Here is a 20,384-nt window from a genome sequence, read left to right on the forward strand (position 1 = left end):
ACAGGATAGAAATCCCAGAGATAAACCCACGCACCTATGGTCACCTAATCTATGACAAAGGAGGCAAGGATATACAATGGAGAAAAGACAGTCTCTTCAATAAGTGGTGCTGGGAAAACTGGACAACTACATGTAAAAGAATGAAATTAGAACATTCCCTAACACCATACACAAAAATAAACTCAAAATGGATTAAAGACCTAAATGTAAGACCAGACACTATAAAACTCTTAGAGGAAAACATAGAAAGAATACTCTATGACATAAATCACAGCAAGATCCTTTTGGACCCACCTCCTAGAGAAATGGAAATAAAAACAAAAAATAAAAAATGGGACCAAATGAAACTTAAAAGCTTTTGCACATCAAAGGAAACTGTAAACAAGATGAAAAGACAAGTCTCAAAATGGGAGAAAATATTTGCAAATGAATCAACAGACAAAGGATTAATCTCCAAAATATATAAAAGCTCATGCAGCTCAATATCAAAAAAACAAACAACCCAATCATAAAATGGGCAGAAGACCCAAGTAGACATTTCTCCAAAACAGGCATACTGATGGCCAAAAGGCACATGAAAAGCTGCTCAACATCACTAATTATTAGAGAAATGCAAAAAAGACCTCACACCAGTCAGAATGGCCATCATCAAAAAATCTAAAAGCAATAAATGCTGGAGAGGATGTGGAGAAAATGAACTCTTGTACTGTTGGTGGGAATGTAAATTGATGCAGCCACTATGGAGAACAGTATGGAGGTTCCTTAAAAAACTAAAAATAGAATTACCATATGACCCAGCAATCCCACTACTGGGCATATACACAGAGAAAACCATAATTCAAAAAGACTCATGCACCCCAATGTTCACTGCAGCACTGTTTACAATAGCCAGGTCATGGAAGCAACCTAAATGTCCATCAACAGAGGAATGGCTAAAGAAGATGTGGTACCTATATACAATGGAATATTACTCAGCCATGAAAAGCAACGAAATTTGGTCATTTGTAGAGACGTGGATGGACCTAGAGACTGTCATACAGAGTGAAGTAAGTCAGAAGGAGAAAAACAAATATCATATATTAACGCATCTATGTGGAATCTAGAAAAATAGTACATGTGAGCCAGTTTGCAAGGCAGAAATAGAGACACAGATGTAGAGACAAATGTATGGACACCAAGGGGGGAAAGCGGGGGCAGGAGTGGTGGGTGGGATGAACTGGGAGATTGGGATTGACATATATACACTAATATGTATTCAATAGATACCTAGTGAGAACTTGCTGTATAGCACAGGGAACTCCACTGTACAGTAGAAACTAACACAACATTGTAAAACAACTATACCCCAATAAAACAAAAACAAATTCATATGCAGAAATACAATATAAATATTTTTACAAATGTGCATATGTAAATATGCACAAAGATTATGCATCAGAAGTTTGTTTTGAGAACAATAGAAAAATAGTTTGTTGAAGTCTTATAAAACCTACTTTTTAATAGCCAGAAAGGTAGTGTCAGTACTCTTTAAAAGTCTAAAAATATTGCTACTGCTATTAAATAAACACTTTCAAAAATTAAAAAAATAAAAAAGAATCTGCCTGCTTATGCAGGGGACATGGGTTTGATTCCTTGTTGGGGAAGATCCCACATGCCACAGATCAACTAAGCCCATGCACCACAACTACTGAGCCTGCACTCGAGCCCTCAAGCCACAACTACTGAAGCCCGCATGCCCTAGAGTCCGCATGCCACAACTACTGAGCCCACACACCACAACTACTGAAGCCTAAATGCCTAGAGCCTGTGCTCCACAACAAGAGAAGCCACTATAATGAGAAGCCTGTGCACTGCAACAAAGGGTAGCCCCTGCTCACTGCAACTAGAGAAAGGCCACATGCAGCAACGAAGACCCAATGCAGCCAAAAATAAATAAAAAATTATTTTTAAAAATCAGTGTATATAAATATAACAGGTGGGTTTTATTTCTCTAAACCGCCAGGCCCCTTTGGTATTTTAACTTTACTAGGAAAACCCAGTTGAGTCCCTTAAAACAATAAAAACTCATTTATATATGTGGACAAAGGAGTCAAGGACAACTTGCAGGAACATATAAACTAGTAGAAGACATTTGAAAAATCTGGCCTTATGAGATTATAAATATGGTATAAATAATAAATGTGCTGATTTAGTCTGATTCTGTGTTGAGATGCACTCTGAATTTCAAAGGCAGATGCATTTTTTTTAATTCAGAGAAAATGACTTAGGGATTCTTCCCAAAATTCTAAATATCAGACAAGTCCTTCCTGCCATACTGACATTTTCTATTAAAAGTAAGTATTACTGCCAAAAATTGATAAAGTAATTCCTTTTGAAGAAGCAGTGTAGGTACGTGTTAGAGAGATTATGGGTATATATCAGGAAAACGGACATCACAATAAGACAGCATAGGACCGAGGTACAGCAACTGCATGGAACGAGATGATTCCCTATTGTGGAAAGTCTAGCTTTCCAGTAATGGAGGTTAGTGGGTAGTTCCACTATAATTGGGAAAGAACAGAAAGATTTCTCTTATTGAAAGTTGTTTCAAGGGAAGTTTTTAAATACTAGATGAATATAATTTTCAACCTGTAATAACTATTTCTTTTATTGTATCTAAGGCATTATATCCTCTGGTAATTATAATTTTAAGCAAGTTAAACAGCAGTTAAAAGAGATAAGGGAGGGAGTTCCCTGGTGGCCTAGTGGTTAGGATTCTGGGCTTTCACTGCCATGGCCCAGGTTCAACCCCCAGGCAGGGAACTGAGATTCTGCAAGCCACACAGTGTGGCAAAAAAAAAAAAAAAAGGAAAAAAGAAAGTGAGATATGATTTAAACATAATGCAAAGAAAAAATATTTCCTCCTCATCTTCAGGTTGGGAAGAAACTGAAGCAATTACCTGAAAGAGGTTGTATATCTATAAATCAAAGGGAATTTCCTAATGGTGAAATTCAAGCTAAAACCAATTTTAGCTAAAGAGTATCTTGAGTGTTATCCTAATGAGTCTCAGGTGGAGATAGTTGTTGCCAAATTCAGTAGTTCCTAGTATTTGGCTTTCTTTGTTTAAGACTTCAGAATATTTGAAATTAATAAAAGGTACTAGTACAGTATACCCCTGATGACTATTCAACATAGAGTGTGGAAATTCACCATAAAGCTTTTGCAGGCTTGGAATTAAGCCCTCAGAGTATGTTAGTGGAAAGAAGAAAAAAAGCAATTCTCTCTCTCGCCACGTCAATGGATGATATGTTTTCCAGACTCTTCTTGTGTCCAGTACTAATAAGAGGGACCTCCACTTGAATTCCTTTGAGAGCGTACACAGTTTAAATCTGGGCTCATGTTTAAGTTGTCTGCTTTATACTTAGAGAACTAAAAGATTTACACCTTGAGGCTAGCTTTCGTCCAATTGCTTTGAAAGGAGAGCACATCAGTGCATTGAACTCTGTGAGCAGTGTCTGATGTAATGAATGGATGATTTAACATGGGATTAACGCTCTCCTCACAAAAATACCTACAGTGTGTAGAGACCAAGGTCTCAAAACAAAGGCAGCTAGCCTCCACAGGCAACCAGACAGTCTGATTGGTCAAATAAAGCCAGTGTTTATTATTTTAATTATGAAAAGGCAAATCATGGTTCTGACCAGCCTCTAGCAATAAAACAGGACCCATGGGCTTCCTTTATTAGCTGTTGATATTAATCAGACAACCTGCTTATTGCTATTCTAGTTGCTCTGGAGGGTACAGATTCAGTCCAAAGTATTAAAGACTTCAAGAAATGCAGTTGGGAAACCAGGACTATCACACAGGAAACAACAGCAAATAATATGAGGCAGTATGTTCATATAACACAGGCTTCTGGTTCTGTTAGACATAAGAAGCCACGTAGAATTTTTTAAATTGAGAGCAGGAGTGGGGAGAGGAAGGTGACCTAAATGGATCTGTGCTTCGCGATGACCTTGGAGGCAGTGTGGAGGGCAGAGTGTAACAGGAGTAGAGACCAGGAGCCTGGTTTGGAGGCTGTTATAAGAGTCTAGGTGATGTAAAGCAGAGGTAGTGGGAACAGAAAGAGCACAAAGGATGCATTCAAGAGACATGTCTAAGGTGGAAAGAGTAACCAATTGTTCATGGAAGAGAGGAAGAGGAAGGTTCAAGGATATCTGTGGTTTCTCCTTTGGAGAAGGATGTTAACCTGAAATAGGTAGTTTGGGGAATTTTGGCATGAAACGATGATAACTTCGGTCCAAAACCAGGATGCTTTTGATGTTAGAAAACTCAGGTAAATATCGTGACTGTAGGTCAGACTTCTGATAGAACTCAGGGCTCCACTGACTGCAGGTGATATACATATAAAATGGAAGTTGGTGCTGTCTGCAGTGTTCTCACCACTCAACACCCCTGAAAAGGGAGCTCTAACATTCACACAGACTTGATGCTAAGCTACCATTCTCATTCATTCCTCCAGTAGGATTTGATCCTATTTCTACTTTCACTACACCTGCTCACCCTTGAACCTCAGTTTACATGATGCATCCTCACCCGTCCAGGACCAGCAAGTCAAGCATATGTTCTCTGAAATCCTCTTTTCTAGCCCGCTATTACTTTTCTTCATAGCACTTGTCACACTTTGTAACTGTCCATCTGTTAATTTACTTATTGTCTTTCATGAGATCATAAATTTCTTTAAAGCAAAGACATGTTGCTATTTTATTCATCACTGTATTTCCAGTATGGGGCTCAGTGCCAAGGATGTGGGAAGTGCTCAGTAATATACATTGAATGAATGAATGAATTCTCCATTTCAGTTCCATTGCCTTTGATGCTTTGGGTACCTCACGGATGCCGTCTCCATGAGCAGAAATTTGACAGTCAGTTGTATGTGATTGGAGAGGAAGTTAAAGATAAAAGCGTGATGGAAAAATATAAGTGGGTTTAATGTCTCACCAGATATAGGAGACGAAGAAGGGAGATGTCAGTGACTCAAACCTGGGTGACTGGAAGCTTTCTCTCTCTCATCTCATGCTCTCGGGGGATGCTGCATTACAGGCCAGAAAAAAAGTGCTTTATTTTGGCAGTTAAGTTGGAGTTGTACTCAAATTCAAATTACAAAGTGCTGAATTGTATGATAATTCTATTTTTGATTTTTTGAAGAACCGCCATACTGTTTTCCATAGCAGCAGCACCATTTTGTATTACCACCAATAGTCTACAACTATGTGAATATGCTTAAGATTACTGAACTGTGTGCTTAAAAATAGTTATGATGGTAAATTTCATGACATGTTTTTTACCAAATTTTTTTAAAATGTGAGGTGTTCATTGGGTGCCTACTGGTTGCCGCTAAGCACGTTGGCAGCATCTCAGCTGACAGATTCCTTGGATGATTCTGGAACCTGTAAACCCAAGTGTTTCAGTGGAGAGCCTGGGGGGAGAAGATGGAGTGTTAGGTAATAAACCCATTCTAACCTTATCGCTACCCTGAGTTTTCATCCAGATGGATTAAGTATTCTCATTGTTCATAAAAGCCTGAATATCAGTTTTAAACTGACTATGAAGTAGTATGAAAAAAAACTGGGAAATTTAATATATTTTATTTGGCCTTCTTTCTAGCATTTACTATTTTGTTTTCATTAAGCCACCCCAAGCTGAACTTAAGATGATTTCATTTTCTTTCATCATTTGATCTCCCCATAAAGCCTCCTGTGCTCTAATTATTAATATTGATGGGATGTCAGTAACTGAAAATACCCAAAGGATATTGGCCTCTAACACCTCTCTCATATTTCTGTGCTCTTTTAAAAGAATCCAGAGTATTCTCTAACAGTTTCAAAAACTGGAGAACAAATTTCCTGAATATAAACATAGTCTCAACAATATTATATTCATTCCCTGTTGACTAAAATATACATATTTTATAGATAAAGTATGTATCTTTTATTTTATGTGTATCTATAAAATGTCTCAGATGGAGAAGATTTGGAGACGGAAGACAGGAAGAATCTATTCGAGTCTGAGAATTAACAAAGGTAAATGTTATTTATTCCAAGAGAGAGGCCAGCAAATTGAATTCTTATCCCTCATCTTTAAAGAGGGAAAAGACAGAGCTAATGCTCTACAACATGACAAGAGAGTCAGAGAAAGGCCAGTGGGGTTGCCCTCTCACTTCTGGGTTGAGATTCCCAGGTGTAGCAAAGTCATGGTGTGTGTGTGTGTCTGAGCAAAAGGAGACCCAGCAGAGCCTCTACTGAATTCTCTCAGTACAGAGAGGGGGAGAGGATTTCCTGCTCTGCTGGTGAAGCCCTCTCTGTGCTGAGATCACCTTTCTTCACAGTCCTACTATTCCTCCAGGAGGCTCAGGGGTCAGTGGGGAGGGATTTACTCAGCCTTTTCCCTGACCGAGAGTATTTCTGCTGGTTTTCCATGCCATTGGTCAGAAGACCCAGTAAGAAGCATACTGCACCCTCCCCCAGGTCTCCCCCTCCTCGTTCTGACGGCACATTCAGATACTAACCCAAGAATGCTGCAGTTGTTCAAGACTACCCAGCTTGGAATGGACAAAACATTTCTAAATCCCTTCCTGGCTCTCCACTTGCATCTCCTAAGACTCAGGGTGACCCTGCTAAAGAGAAGACCAGGAAAACGATAATTCTCAAGAGGATTCCCCAGTGAGATTTCCAATTAGCACCTACCCAATCATACAGAGAGTGTGTGAGGAAGGGTTATTACTAAACAATGACATATTCACAAATACATTTAAAACTGTGAATTCCTATGCTAAATATGAGATAATGAAAGAAAGTTGGTACAAAGTATTCTAATCTTCCAATAACTGTAAAGCCAAATCCACAGTAAGACCATTCACAAAAGATAAAATTTAGCAAAAATATAATAATAATGATCTTCAGTATTTCATAGATGTGTTTGTGTGCTGTAACTATAGTGTAGCAAGCGGCACTCTCCCTCTCTCCCCACTATAATAAATTATGTCATATTATGTGAAGTCGGTACAAAACAGGTAGAGTACCAAAAAGATATATGGCATCCAATTTTATTGAATAGCCTTGCCTAAATCACTGCTATTTTAAAACAAAAATTCCTGATGCTAAATCTGAAGGTCAAAAATCTTCTGAAGGTATCAGATTTGAAATGCCATATAATAGTAAGAACAAATCACATTTCTGGAATAGACAAGCCAATATAGAATCTGTTGTGCAGGGGTGTGTGAATTTATCCAATACATAGACCTTAAAATAGGCCAGATAGTAAGTCTGGCTAGTGATAATTTCAAGGTCCCTGCCTCTATAAGATAAGGGCTGAGGTAACTGCTGATTATCCCTTGTACTTACAAAGTGATAACAGATAAGCCTAATAGGATTTGAATTTAAGTAGCTGTGATACTTTTCCCTCCTTCTTCCAGCTCTGTGAAATGGAAATTCTGTAGGCACCAATAGACAAGGCACACTTTCAGACTTAAGGCATGCCCTGATGATCAAGCACACTTACCATACAAATCCTTCCAGACCAGATCAGAGCATGAAACTATGCACCACAGTAAGCTGTCCAGAGACCTAAATAAAAATGCTGGCCACTTTGTTATAATAAGAATTTCTTAAAACAGGAATAGTAGTACTTCTGATCAATTTATTAGGAGACACACTAACCAATGGGCCTGGAACTGCTGGCCCCATGGAATAATGATCTGGTTCATGACAAAAAGCTAGAAAATTCCATGTGTTCAGTTATTAATATACAGCATTTTTGCTAAATCACTGGCACTTTATGCGTGTGCCTACACACACATGAACCGTGTGTGTGTGTGTTATTTCTTTAGTGCTTACTATAGACCAGCTACATTACTAGGGACCTGGGATAAATGCTGAAGAAAAGAGACATAACCGTTGCCTCCAAGAAAACAGTCTAGTGGAGCAGTGCTTCTCAAACTTTTAACATGCATTCAAATCACCTGGGGATCTCATTAGTATGCACTGTGTCTGGGGTAGTGCTGAGATTCTGTGTTTCTAACTACTCCCTTTTAATGCCAATGTTGCTGGCATTTGAGTAATAAGGTACTGGAGGGCATAGATATTACATTCCACAAATAAACAATTATATGCTTACATTTGTGGAAAATGATATGAAGGAAAAAGTGCAAGGATCCATGAGATCAAATAAAGTGGGGGACCCCATATATACTTCAGGGCTTGATGAGGGGTTGTTTAAGCCATAAGCTGAAGGACTTCAGAATGTGGCAGACTAAGTTATTGAGACCTACTGTAGTGAATGCCACATGCACCTTTGGTGTCTTTGTGTCTGAAGATATTTTCCTGGACACCAGAGTATGCATGACCTAGCTCAGGGACTGCTGGAAGTACCTAAGGCCAAATACCCTGGAGCTACTTGCTTGAGGGACAGGAGTTTGTAGTTAAATACTGCAGCTTCACCACCCATTGGTGGGACACACTTAGTTGGGTTTCATAGATTCTCAGATGGTTCCCTGCAACATTGGCCCCTAGTTTCCCATAGCTATAACTCATATTAACTTCCCTGTCTCATTCCTTGCCAATGACTTCTGCCTCTCCTCCAAATAAATTAGTAGCTCCCAAATCCTTGTCTCAGGGTTTGCTTTTGAGGGAACCCAAATTAAGAAATCAACCCTTTCAAAGAAGACAACAAACAGTGATGAAATGTACATGCACTCGTCTATATCTATATGTGTACATACACACACACAACTAGGTTGAAGTCTAAGGGGGAAGAAAGAACACAGAAACCTAAAATGAGCACTGAGATGAGACTACTTACTTTTGAGCTTGGATATTTGCCACCAATCCTGTTGATCTTGAACTTTTGTTTTTATAGCCTCATGGGGAGAGAAGAACAAATGTCTAAACCTGACCCCACCCCAGAAAACCTCCTACCAATCACCTGAGCTACATCCTCAGTGTCAGGGTAAACCAGAAGTAAAACTATCTCTCCTAATCTCAGAGAACTGCAACAGATGTTACCTTGGGATTGAACAGAGCAGGGAGGAAATACCCTAAAGAAGTTGTAACCATAAGCTGGCCCTATTTCCTGACTCGGATGGTGGCTTCATGGTTATTTGTAAAACTGTACATAAGTATTTATGTACACTTCTATATGTACATTTTACTCCACAATTTTTAAAGATGTAATTTTTAAAAAATCTAACAGACAACAGAGGAATGCTTTCAGTAAAGGGAAATCATGTAAGAATTATGAGGTGTTTTGGAGAAACAGAGAACAGTCCAGTGTGGCTGGACCATAATCAACAAGGGGGAGAATGGTGGTGGATTCAATCATACATTCATTTACTCACTTGTGACAAGCACTACCTTATGGAGCTTACATTGAGTGAGAGACAGGCAAGACAATCAAATAAATGAACATGATAATTGCTATGAAGAAAAAAAAACACGTTGGTATCGTAGAAAGAGACTGGGGCTAGAGAGTTATTGGTGGGGAAATGGAGAATGGGTTGCCTTGAAAGATCTCACTTAGGTGCTGGCAACTGAACTGAGACCAGAGAGACAAGAGGATAAACTAGGAAGAGGCATAGGAGCCAATACTCTGTAGTTCTCGGTAAGGATTTGAGCTTTATTTTAGGAGCAACGGAGGTATATGCAGAAGAGAGACATAATCAGACTAAGGTTCTTGAAGATCTTCCTGATGAGTCTATGAGGAATTGATTCCATGGGATCCAGAATGATGCAGGCAGAACAGTGAGAAGACATTTGACAGGCACCGACTAGATGATCAAAGTGAAACATAAAACTACATCTATTCAAAGTATACTTTAGACTTAGAATTGAATATTCCTTACATGTAACTCTGATACAGACTCTGCCCCCAGAAGAAAATCACTAATCACTGGGTCCTATCTTTTTGGCTACAGTGACTGAGCAAATGACTAGCATATTACTGAAGCTTGATCAATCAGAATCTTTTCTTGGGGTTTTGCTCTGGAGCTAGAGGAGAAGGCTCTCCTTTAGTAGAATGTTATATGAGAACTGCCAGTGGTCTTGTTCAGATCCTTTGAAGAAAGACAGAAGGAAGCAGGAGAGGATGCAGCCATGAAGAGAGAAGAGAAAGGGAGAGAGATTAAGACAAATCCTGATGTGACTGAATCTCCTGGCTGCTGTGGTTTTGGCAGTATTCTGTTGAAATATTGGAACTACTCCAGGATTTTCCCAGTTACGAATCATATAATTCCCTTTTGCATTTAGCTAATTTGAGTTGGATTTCTGTCAATTGCAATTAAAAAAAAAACCCTGACCCATATAAGAGGTGAGGAAGGTGGTGATGAGTATCTTAGGGGCTAGATGTACCATTTACTGAAATGATGAAGGCAGGTTGAGAACCTGGCTCAGGAGGCAGGAACCAAAGTTCTGTTTAGGAAATGGGAATTTGAAATACCTATGAGATATCAAATATTAAGTACATGGTGGATATATGAATTTAGAGCTTAGCTAAGAATGGAGTGGGGATACATTTGGGCATCACTGGCATACAGATGATATCCGAAACCATAGGATGAGATGAGATGAGATTACGTGAGAGAGAGAATCCAGTAGAAGGAGAAAAGGGCCCAGGAGTAGGACCTGAAAAACTCCAACTTCTATGGACCTGATCAGATAGATATCAAACTTTAACTAAAGAAAAGGTCTGCAACTCATGCACCATTCCCCCACCTCCATACAACTGTAGTTAAGTTTGTTTGCTGGATGATGTTAGCTAACCCTACAAGTTTCACCGTATTGTGATCGGTCAAAAAAAAAAGTCTAGGTGAGAGGTGTGAGTGTGTGTGTGTGCATGTGTGTGTGTAACTTTAAAGTAGTAAGGCTGATTTTCAAGTGTAGTTCATAAACTGGCTCTGTAGGCAATTTTGAAAAAATATCTGAGTAGTAAAATAAATATTTATACTTTAGAACTTGGTAGGCATTTGGATTATAACAAGCCTTTTGTGTGCATGAGTCATTCTTCTATTATTTCTTGATTATAAACTTGGCAATGGTCACATGTCCTAATTGTGTAATGGCCACCAGAGAATAATTTTCTATATTACCCCCACGGCCCATGGAACATAATCAGCACTGCCTCTGTTTAGAGAGCAGTTTAAATCATGGAGCTGAAAATTTAATGTTTTTTAAAGTTTCTTGTTTCTGTACTAAACCAAAAGAGTACCTGTCATTGTGACATACATTTCTGAAATGACTGACTGTATATAAATGTATGCAGATGACTTAAAGACAATGCCACCTAAAAGAAGTCTTTCCCTATTCAGGTGTATATAAATTTGTTAGGTTATGAGTCTATATGATCTTTTGGGTTAAGGGTCAAATCATATATCCTGATTAGAACACGTACATAATGATGATTAGAAGTTGTGTTTTCAGAAAATAAAATTACCAAATTTTATCATTCATTAAGCGCTTCGTGGACACTTGAGACTTAGAATTTAAAATTTACTCAGTTAAAAATATAAAGATATTGATCATTGATCATTTTGTTAAGGTCCAACATAGTTCTAAAAGGCAAGGAATCTTCACAATTCTTGGTCTCTAGCTTAGATTAGCTTCTGAACGCCATGTTCTCCTGATGGAATGTTGTCTCCTTTTCAATTTTCTCTGAAGTATTTTTATATATCTTTGGTGAACTCAGAAATATGCTAAGACCCAGATGTTGTTTTCTTTCAACAATAACAGAATTTATTTAGTGAGGATTGACTTTATAAATTTATGAGATTACTTGGGATGTGATTAGTGAAATTCTATCTTTCTCTATATTTGTTTCTGACATTTTAAAATTAATAATCAAATGAAAATGTGAACTAAACTTATTTTCCTTATATATTCTCTCTAGTTCTTTGGATGGGATGACCTTGTATAAATGAACAAATACATACCATACATGATTCTTAATAATAATACACAGATTGTCTGAAAAGTCTAGAAACATAGGGAAATATTTTATTTATTATGCTTTTTCAGATTAATAATTGGCTTAGATTTTGAAATGTGTTACCTGCAAAAGAATCTGGGGATCAAAGGGAAATATACTGACAATATTTTTTTAAAATATAGCTAGCATCTTAATTTTGTTTATATTTTACATTTTGAAACTCAGCTGCTCAGATTAATTGTAATTTTTGATTCATGTCATTCTCTCATCATTTGTCTAGATAAAGCCACTTTTCTTTATTTTGTTAATTATGTAATTATTGATTTTAAATAATTTTTTATTATTGATTTTTAAATAATTATTTTTAATAATTATTATTGATTTTTAATAGTGGCACCTACAAAGCCACTATCCAAAACAAAAGCTAGGACCCTCACAAGAGCCCACATGAAATACTATTTCTCCTACTAGTCCATCCTCCTCCTCTTCCCACCCACCCAAAGGATCCATTATCACCCATTGTTCCTTTTCTCTCACTGTACTATTTTTTCCTAAAAAAGACACAAATATATGTTTAATAGTTTTCTGTTAATTTTACAAAAAGAATATCAGAATCTGTATAATTTTTTGCAACTTTTGTCACTTAACATTGTATTGATAAGATTAATTCATATTGCTACTTGCAGCTATATTCCATTCATTTTGATTGCTGTATAATATTCATTGAGTGAATGTACCACAGGTTATTTATCTATCATCTGTTGCTGGACCTTTGGATTCAGTCTGTTTTTTAATATGAACAGTGATGCTATAACCTCCTTTTATATATCTTCTCTTATATGTGTATAAGTTTCTCTTGAGTATATACCTGGGCATGAAGGTCATAATGGAGTAAAGAGTATGTAAGTGTTCAATTTTAGGAAAAAATAGCAAGCTTTTCCAAAGTTGTTACTCTCATCTGTAACATATAAAAGAGACTGTGTATCCATAGCATTGTCAGCATTTCAGATATTTGGAATCCAGTGGAGATAAAATGGTATCCTATTATGATCATAATAGCATTATTTAAAAATAAAAACATTCTGGGGATAAGGTTTACTTTTGAGGTGATCAGAATGTTTTAGAACTAATAGAAGTGATGATTGCCTGACATTGAGAATGTATCAATACTAAATACCACTGAATTGTACACTTAAAATGGTTAATTTTATGTTATGTGAATTTTACCTCCATTTGAGGGAAAAAAAAAAGGAACACAGGCTCTGGGTTCAGATGCCTGAGTTCATCCTTGCTCATTTGACCATAGGCCAACTACATACATGATCTCTAGATTTCAGTTTTCTTATCTGATAAATAGGTACATAAGTAACACTAACCTCCAACGGCAGCCATGAGCACACACTAAACCCACAACTGCCAGGATAAATATTCAATCAAGTGAGCTGTTAATAAAAATAATAATAAATAAAAGAGTAATAAAAACAAAAACATTCCTTCATTTCTAGTTTTCTCAGGTACACTATACATTTCAAAATATATTAGCGGTATATAAGTCAATACAAAGTAATCAATTACAAAATGATCTATGTGTTACTTTGAGCTATTTTTTTTTCTAACTCTTCTCTCACATCACTACAGGCATGGCCAGGACTGTAATATGCAGTTATTATGGCCACTGTGTTCTCTTCTACTATCCTACCTTCCTATAGGCAGAATGCCAGGAAGGGAGATCATGTATTTACTTTACGTTTTTTAAGCATTCATTCTTTCTTACTCTAGAAACCTCATCTCAAGTGATTTTTAAAATATCTAAGAGGTTTCCATTGGCGCTTAGATTTGTAGAAGGTTTTATTTTATTAAAATATACAGTACTGCATAGACACATTTACAACACGTAGTCATTAGATTGCAAAGGTATATAGAGCTGGCCCAAGTAATTAGGTATTTTTAAAATACATTTAATTAGATTTCTAGATTTTCATGTTCCTTTTTCATAAGTAATTAACTTAATTTAAATGCAGAGTCATGTTTAAGGTGATTCTCTGGCATCTGTAATGAAGGACTAATGAATGTCGTTTAAATTGGGAAACAGCAAGGGTGTAGGAGAGAAATCCTGCTGCAGAACTTCACAGTCAGCAAAAGCAGGGTAAGTGTGATGATGATTCCTGGTGTTTACTATCATCTGTTAAAATACATGGAATTTCCAACAGGAAAAGAAGAGTGAGAGTAGTGGTGATAATGAGGTAGGCGTGTACAGATGTGATCCTGAAACCTTCCCTCCCACCCCTCCTCACTAACCTGAACAGTCCAATCCATACAAGGGAGTTTAAAAGCGTGGTAGGCATTACCCATGGAGTGGCAACTTTCATTCTGATTACAGATATTTAAAAGCATCATGCACATTAAGAGGGCTTAGCTGAAACTTTATGTATTTCTGATTGCAACTTATTTGGTCACTGTGAGCCAAGGTAGATAATAATTTTCTAAAATCATGCATATTGTCTAAATTGCTAACAAGAAAATCCTTTCATAGATAGTGCAGTGTTTAACTTTCCTTCCTTTATTCACCTTTAATTGCTCACTGCTTCCAACTCCTTCCTTTATTCACCTTTAATTCCTCACGGCTTCCAACTGAGTTGAAGTGTTTGTATTAAAACAAAACACCCACTGGAACTGAAGAAATTGACTCACCTGTTTTTTAAGTTGCAGGGTGTTTTTTTTATGGTATACAATATGCAGTATAATGTAATAAATATTTTAATTTCTTAAGGATATTGAACTCTTGTGTCCCTTAGAGGGGACTTACAACTTACTGCTACAAATATTGGCACTTAATCATAGAAGAAAATGACATTAAAATAGTTCAAGGATAAAATCACACATGGGGTGCTTATTCTCAAACAGGCCATTATTGCATTTATATATGACCTATAAGCTTGAAGAAGTTATGAATCAACATAGTGGTAAAGAAACCTAACATAACAGTTAAGATCTGTGGCCATTATTTTTCATTTAGGCCTAGAAATACATTTCCTTTCCTGAATGAACCAATAAGGCCATTTCAGAGAGAAAGAAATGGAAACGAAAAACAAACGTGTTAAGGCGAGTATTGGCCTCAGAAGCAGGCTCTCCCAGGCTTCCCTGGTGGCGCAGTGGTTGGGAGTCTGCCTGCCAATGAAGGGGACACGGGTTCGAGACCTGGTCTGGGAAGATCCCACATGCCACGGAGCAACTGGGTCAGTGAGCCACAATTACTGAGCCTGTGCGTCTGGAGCCTGTGCTCCGCAACAAGAGAGGCCGTTGACAGTGAGAGGCCTGCACACTGCGATGAAGAGTGGCCCCCGCTTGCCGCAACTAGAGGAGGCCCTCGCGCGGAAACAGGGACCCAACACAGCCAAAAATAAATAAATTAAAAAAAAAAAAAGGCTCTCCCTTTTAAGATACCAGAAAGGAACTGTAAGTTCTTTGACCAGCAATTAGCACACCTGGATCTCCTTCCACTGCACAGAGGAGCAGAGCCCGGAAGAAGCTGGTGGTTACGTCGTGCTGCCTCTGGTGGCAAAGGGAGATGCTTCTACTTCTCACAAGGTTGTTCCCCCTCCCCCCAGCCCCCGCCCGCCCCGACAGTCGCGGGACTGGCGAAGGCTGGAGGCTTCTACACATTGCTGTGAGGCCAACTCCACCACCGCTCCGGAGGGAGCGCAGTGGGAGCGCGTGGGCGCTCAGCAAGTTCCTCTTCTCCAGCCCTTCCTGCCAGTGTTCACCAAAGTGCTTCGGGATCGGAGGTTGTGAAACTCCCTGAGCAGGGAAAACGATACACTTCTTCCCAGTGGCGATTTTTCTTTCTTTTTCTCCTGCCCTAAACAGGGTGTTTGACCTTCTGGGCGACTACGTTCCCTGTTCCCTGTTCCCTGGCGCCAGCTGTGTTCCTGACCATAGGGCTGCACGGGGCCTGGCAGAGCTCCGGACACATTTCCTGTTGAGGCCTAAGGGAGGGAAGCTGTTTGCTGCCAGGACCGTGACGCGAATTCTTGGAGATTGAGGGGACGGGCGCGGAGGAGTGGGGGACGGGTTGGGGGGGGGGCGGGGAGCCAGCTGTGGGGGGCGGTGACCGCGCTCCTGGGACAGCTCCACGCCCTCGGGCGGGTCAGATCCAAGCTGGGAGCAGCGGTGGGCGCTGGGCCTCCAAGATGAGGCCGGCGCTCGCCCTGTGCCTTCTCTGGCAGGCGTTCTGGCCCCGGCCCGGCAGTGGAGAGCACCCCACCGCCGACCGCGCGGGCTGCTCGGCTTCGGGGGCCTGCTACAGCCTGCACCACGCTACCTTCAAGCGGCAGGAGGCCGAGGAGGCCTGCAGTCTGCGCGGCGGGGCGCTCAGCACGGTGCGCGGGGACGCCGAGCTCCGCGCGGTGGTCGCGCTTCTGCGGGCGGGCCCGGGGCCCGGAGGGGGCTCCAAAGACCTTCTCTTCTGGGTGGCGCTGGAGCGCAGGAGATCCAACTGCACCCTGGAGAATGAGCCGTTGCGGGGTTTCTCCTGGTTGTCCCCCGACGTCGGCGGGTCAGAAAGCGACACGCTGCGGTGGGTGGAGGAGCCCCAACGCTCCTGCACCGCTCGGAGCTGCGCGGGACTCCAGACCACCCGGGGAATCGAGCCCACAGGCTGGAAGGAGATGCGATGCCACCAGCGCGCCAACGGCTATCTGTGCAAGTACCAGTTCGAGGGCTTGTGCCCCGCACCGCGCCCGGGGGCCGCTTCTGAATTGAGCTTCCGCGCGCCTTTCCAGCTGTACAGCGCGGCGCTGGACTTCAGTCCCCCCGGGACCGAGGTGAGTGCGCTCTGCCCCGGGCAGCTCTCCATCACGGCCACCTGCACCTCGGACGAGGTCGGCGCGCGCTGGGACGGGATACCCTCCGGGGCTGTGCTCTGTCCCTGTCCCGGAAGGTACCTCCGTGCTGGCAAATGCGTGGAGCTCCCTGACTGCCTAGACGACCTGGGAGGCTTTGCTTGCGAGTGTGCTGCAGGCTTCGTGCTAGGGAAAGACGGACGCTCTTGTGTAACCAATGGGGAAGGAGAGCCGGCCCCTGGGGGGACCAAGGTGCCCACCTGGCACCCTCCAGCCCCTGCATCCAGCCCCGTGCCGAAGGGAACGTGGTCACCCAGTGTCCGGGAGAAACCAGGAGAGATACCCCATGCCCCTGGACAAGGCAGTTCAGCAACATCTATTCCTGAGATTCCTCGGTGGGGAGCACAGGGCACGATATCTACTCTTCAAATGTCCCCTCAAACAGAGGCAAAGGCCGACATCAACTCTTCAGGAAGCGTCATTCCCAAGTTTAATTCCACGTCTTCCTCTGACAATCCCCAGGCTTTCGATTCTTCCACCGTGGTCTTCATACTTGTGAGCATAGCGGTAGTAGTGTTGGTGATATTGACCGTGACAGTGCTGGGGCTTTTCAAACTCTGCTTCCACAAGAGCCCTTCCCCTCGGCCAAGAAAGGGGCCTTTGGCTTCCCCGGGCATGGAGAGTGATGCTGAGGCCACTGCTCTGAGCTCCAGTTCTACACATTGCACAGACAATGGGGTGAAGGTCGGGGACTGTGGTCTGCGGGACAGAGTAGAGGGAGCCTCGTTGACGGGGTCCTCCCTTGGCTCTGGTGACACATAGGGAAACGGGGCAGTGAGCACTTGTTGCGAGCAGTTTTTCACTTTCATTGAAAAGGGAAAAGGAAAAGAGGAACTTACTTGTGAGACTGACAATTCCTAAAGAAATTCCCCTTCCCCTGAATTCCCTTTACTCCACTGAGGAGCCACATCTGAACTGGACACTCCTTCCCTGAAGATGGAGGAAGTGGAAGTGCCTAAGGGTGGTAGTGCGGGGCCTGGATCCTACCGGGGAGAGGTATTTTCTTGTGTTTATTCTGGGGAATTTGGAGAGGTGATTGAACTTTTCAGGACATTGGAAGCAAATAGAGGATTTTTTTAAAATTTTATTTTTTACCAAATGGAAAGGAAAACTTCTGTCTACATTGTTCAGGATGGGAGTATATTGGTTTGAAATTCCCAGGCAAAAAATAAAGGATTGTTGATAACCCAGACTCAAATATCATTGGTTTCCTGGAGGAGTAATTATTCAGGAAAACTGCCGAGGGGCATGTTGGGAATAGGAACAAGGAGCACCTCCTGCTTTTAGGTGGAGCAGGAAAGTCCTTGGAATGAGGAGTAGATGTTTAAGAACGTTTTCCTTGTTTCTTTTATACTTTACTTTCAGAGTCATTGTTACTTGTGTGCCCTGCTATAAATCCAAACTGTAGTGTTGCCAGAGTTGCTGGCTCTAGAAGCAAATTATAGTTGACCACCAATTCAAGTGTTTACTGCGTGTCCTTGCTTAAGGAAACAAATGATTTGTGTTTTCCTCTTCCAGTGTTTCTGCTCTCCAGTGTAATGACCTCCCCAACCATATAGCCCTCTCCTAAACATCAGGATGTTGATCCTCACTTCCAATTATGGTGATGTTAATTTTCAGTTAAAACATTAATGCTAAGTACTGATTTGAAATCTTCTGGGTACATTAAAGCAAAAGTAAGCTGGATTTCCTCCAAAGTTGCTAGGTTCTTGTGCACTGTTTAACTCATGGAAAAATTTGAATTCCAAACGATTTCCTTCCTCCGCTCCACCCTTAATAAAAATGTGTGCAGTGACCATACCTGCCCATCCTGGAATAATGACCAGTTCACAAGGTTCTACATGGCAAAGGCATTAGGTAAACAGGAATTAATAGTATAATAAATAAGTGGAAAATACAAATATCTATCACCCCGTTATGACTTGGGGTATTAGAAAGTTATCTAAATGAAGCATTCTTCTAAAAAACAAGACATAATAATAATCACTTTCTAGTGGGACTGAGACCCCCTAGAAAATATCCCACTTTTATTAATATGCTAACACTTTAAAACTAAATGCTTGGGGGTTGGTGCATGGATAGAGATAGAGAAACAAGCTGAGTAACCAGGAAGATTGGAAACAGGAAGAAGTTTACACTATTATTTTCATAAAATCATTTTGATGTTCTTGGGTATATAATGTATTATATATATATATATATAAATAATATAGGGTATTGTAACATTAAAGGAATAAAGTAATAGGTGATTTGCTTCATATACTAAATATATGTCTAAATAGTTAAATTTAAATAAAATCACAAGTGAATTAGAATTAACAACATTCAAAGGAATTTTACGTAAAGTCATTTCACAAGCAAAACTAAAATCAGGTAAGTAAATGGCTTAGCCAGTGTCCCCAGCTTGTTAGAGTGTGTCTCAGTCCACCTCAGTTATTGTGTTAATCTTTGCTGTTTACCACATGACCTCTCCATACAGAAGGTAATTATTTGAATAGAATATATGGTACTTTCTTTTGTAAGTTGAAAAATAGCCTATCTGTAATTGAATTGAACTGTAAATTATCTATATCTAGAATTATCCAGAGGTGTTTATATTTATCTCTGTGTATGTGTGTACACATACTTTGTCTTAAGGTAAGGTGCCCTTGTATCATTGTTACAGTACAGTAGAGCAGGGGTCCCCAACCCCTGGGCCATGGACCGCTACCAATCCATGGCCTGTTAGGAACTGGGCCACACAGCGGAAGGTGAGTGGCGGGGAAGCGAGCGAAGCTTCATCTGTATTTACAGCCACTCCCCATCGCTGGCATTACTGCCTGAGCTCCTCCTCCTGTCAGATCAGCGGTAGCATTAGATTCTCATAGGAGCGCGAACCCTACTGTGAACTGCGCATGCGAGGGACCTAGTTTGCGTGCTCCTTATGAGAATCTAATGCCTGATGATCTGAGGTGGAGCTGAGGCAGTGGTGCTAGTGCTGGGGAGCGGCTGCAAATACAGATTATCACTAGCGGAGAGGTTTGACTGCACAGAGACCATAATAAATCAGTTGCCTGCAGACTCACATCAAAACCCTATTAGTGGGCTTCCCTGGTGGCGCAGTGGTTGAGAATCCGCCTGCCGATGCAGGAGACACGGGTTCGTGCTCTGGTCCGGGAAGATCCCACATGCCGCGGAGCAACTAAGCCCGTGAGCTATGGCCGCTGAGCCTGTGCGTCCGGAGCCTGTGCTCCGCAACGGGAGAGGCCACAACAGTGAGAGGCCCACATACCGCAAAAAAAAAAAAAAAAAAAAAAAAAAAAAAAAAAAAACCCTATTAGTGAGTGGCAAGTGAAAACAAGCTCAGGGCTCACACTGATTCTGCACTATGGTGAGTTGTATAGTTATTTCATTATGTATTACAGTATAATAATAATAGAAATAAAGTGCACAATAAATGTAATGGTCTTGAATCATCCTGAAGCCATCTCCCCACCCCCGGTCCATGGAAAAATTGTCTTCCATGAAACCAGTCACTGGTGCTAAAA

General features: G+C 40.8%; 1 protein-coding gene across 1 annotated transcript; it reads left to right on the plus strand.

Annotated features, from left to right (window-relative positions):
• The first annotated feature begins 15,633 nt into the window (after window positions 1–15,633).
• CLEC14A (C-type lectin domain containing 14A) lies at window positions 15,634–18,049 on the plus strand. The gene has a single exon (XM_059056974.2). The coding sequence runs from the start codon at window positions 16,147–16,149 to the stop codon at window positions 17,617–17,619; it is 1,473 nt and encodes a 490-aa protein (XP_058912957.1). The 5' UTR covers window positions 15,634–16,146; the 3' UTR covers window positions 17,620–18,049.
• The last annotated feature ends 2,335 nt before the right edge of the window (window positions 18,050–20,384 follow it).

This window comes from Kogia breviceps, chromosome 3, assembly GCF_026419965.1.
Source record: "Kogia breviceps isolate mKogBre1 chromosome 3, mKogBre1 haplotype 1, whole genome shotgun sequence".
Taxonomy (NCBI): domain Eukaryota; kingdom Metazoa; phylum Chordata; class Mammalia; order Artiodactyla; family Physeteridae; genus Kogia; species Kogia breviceps.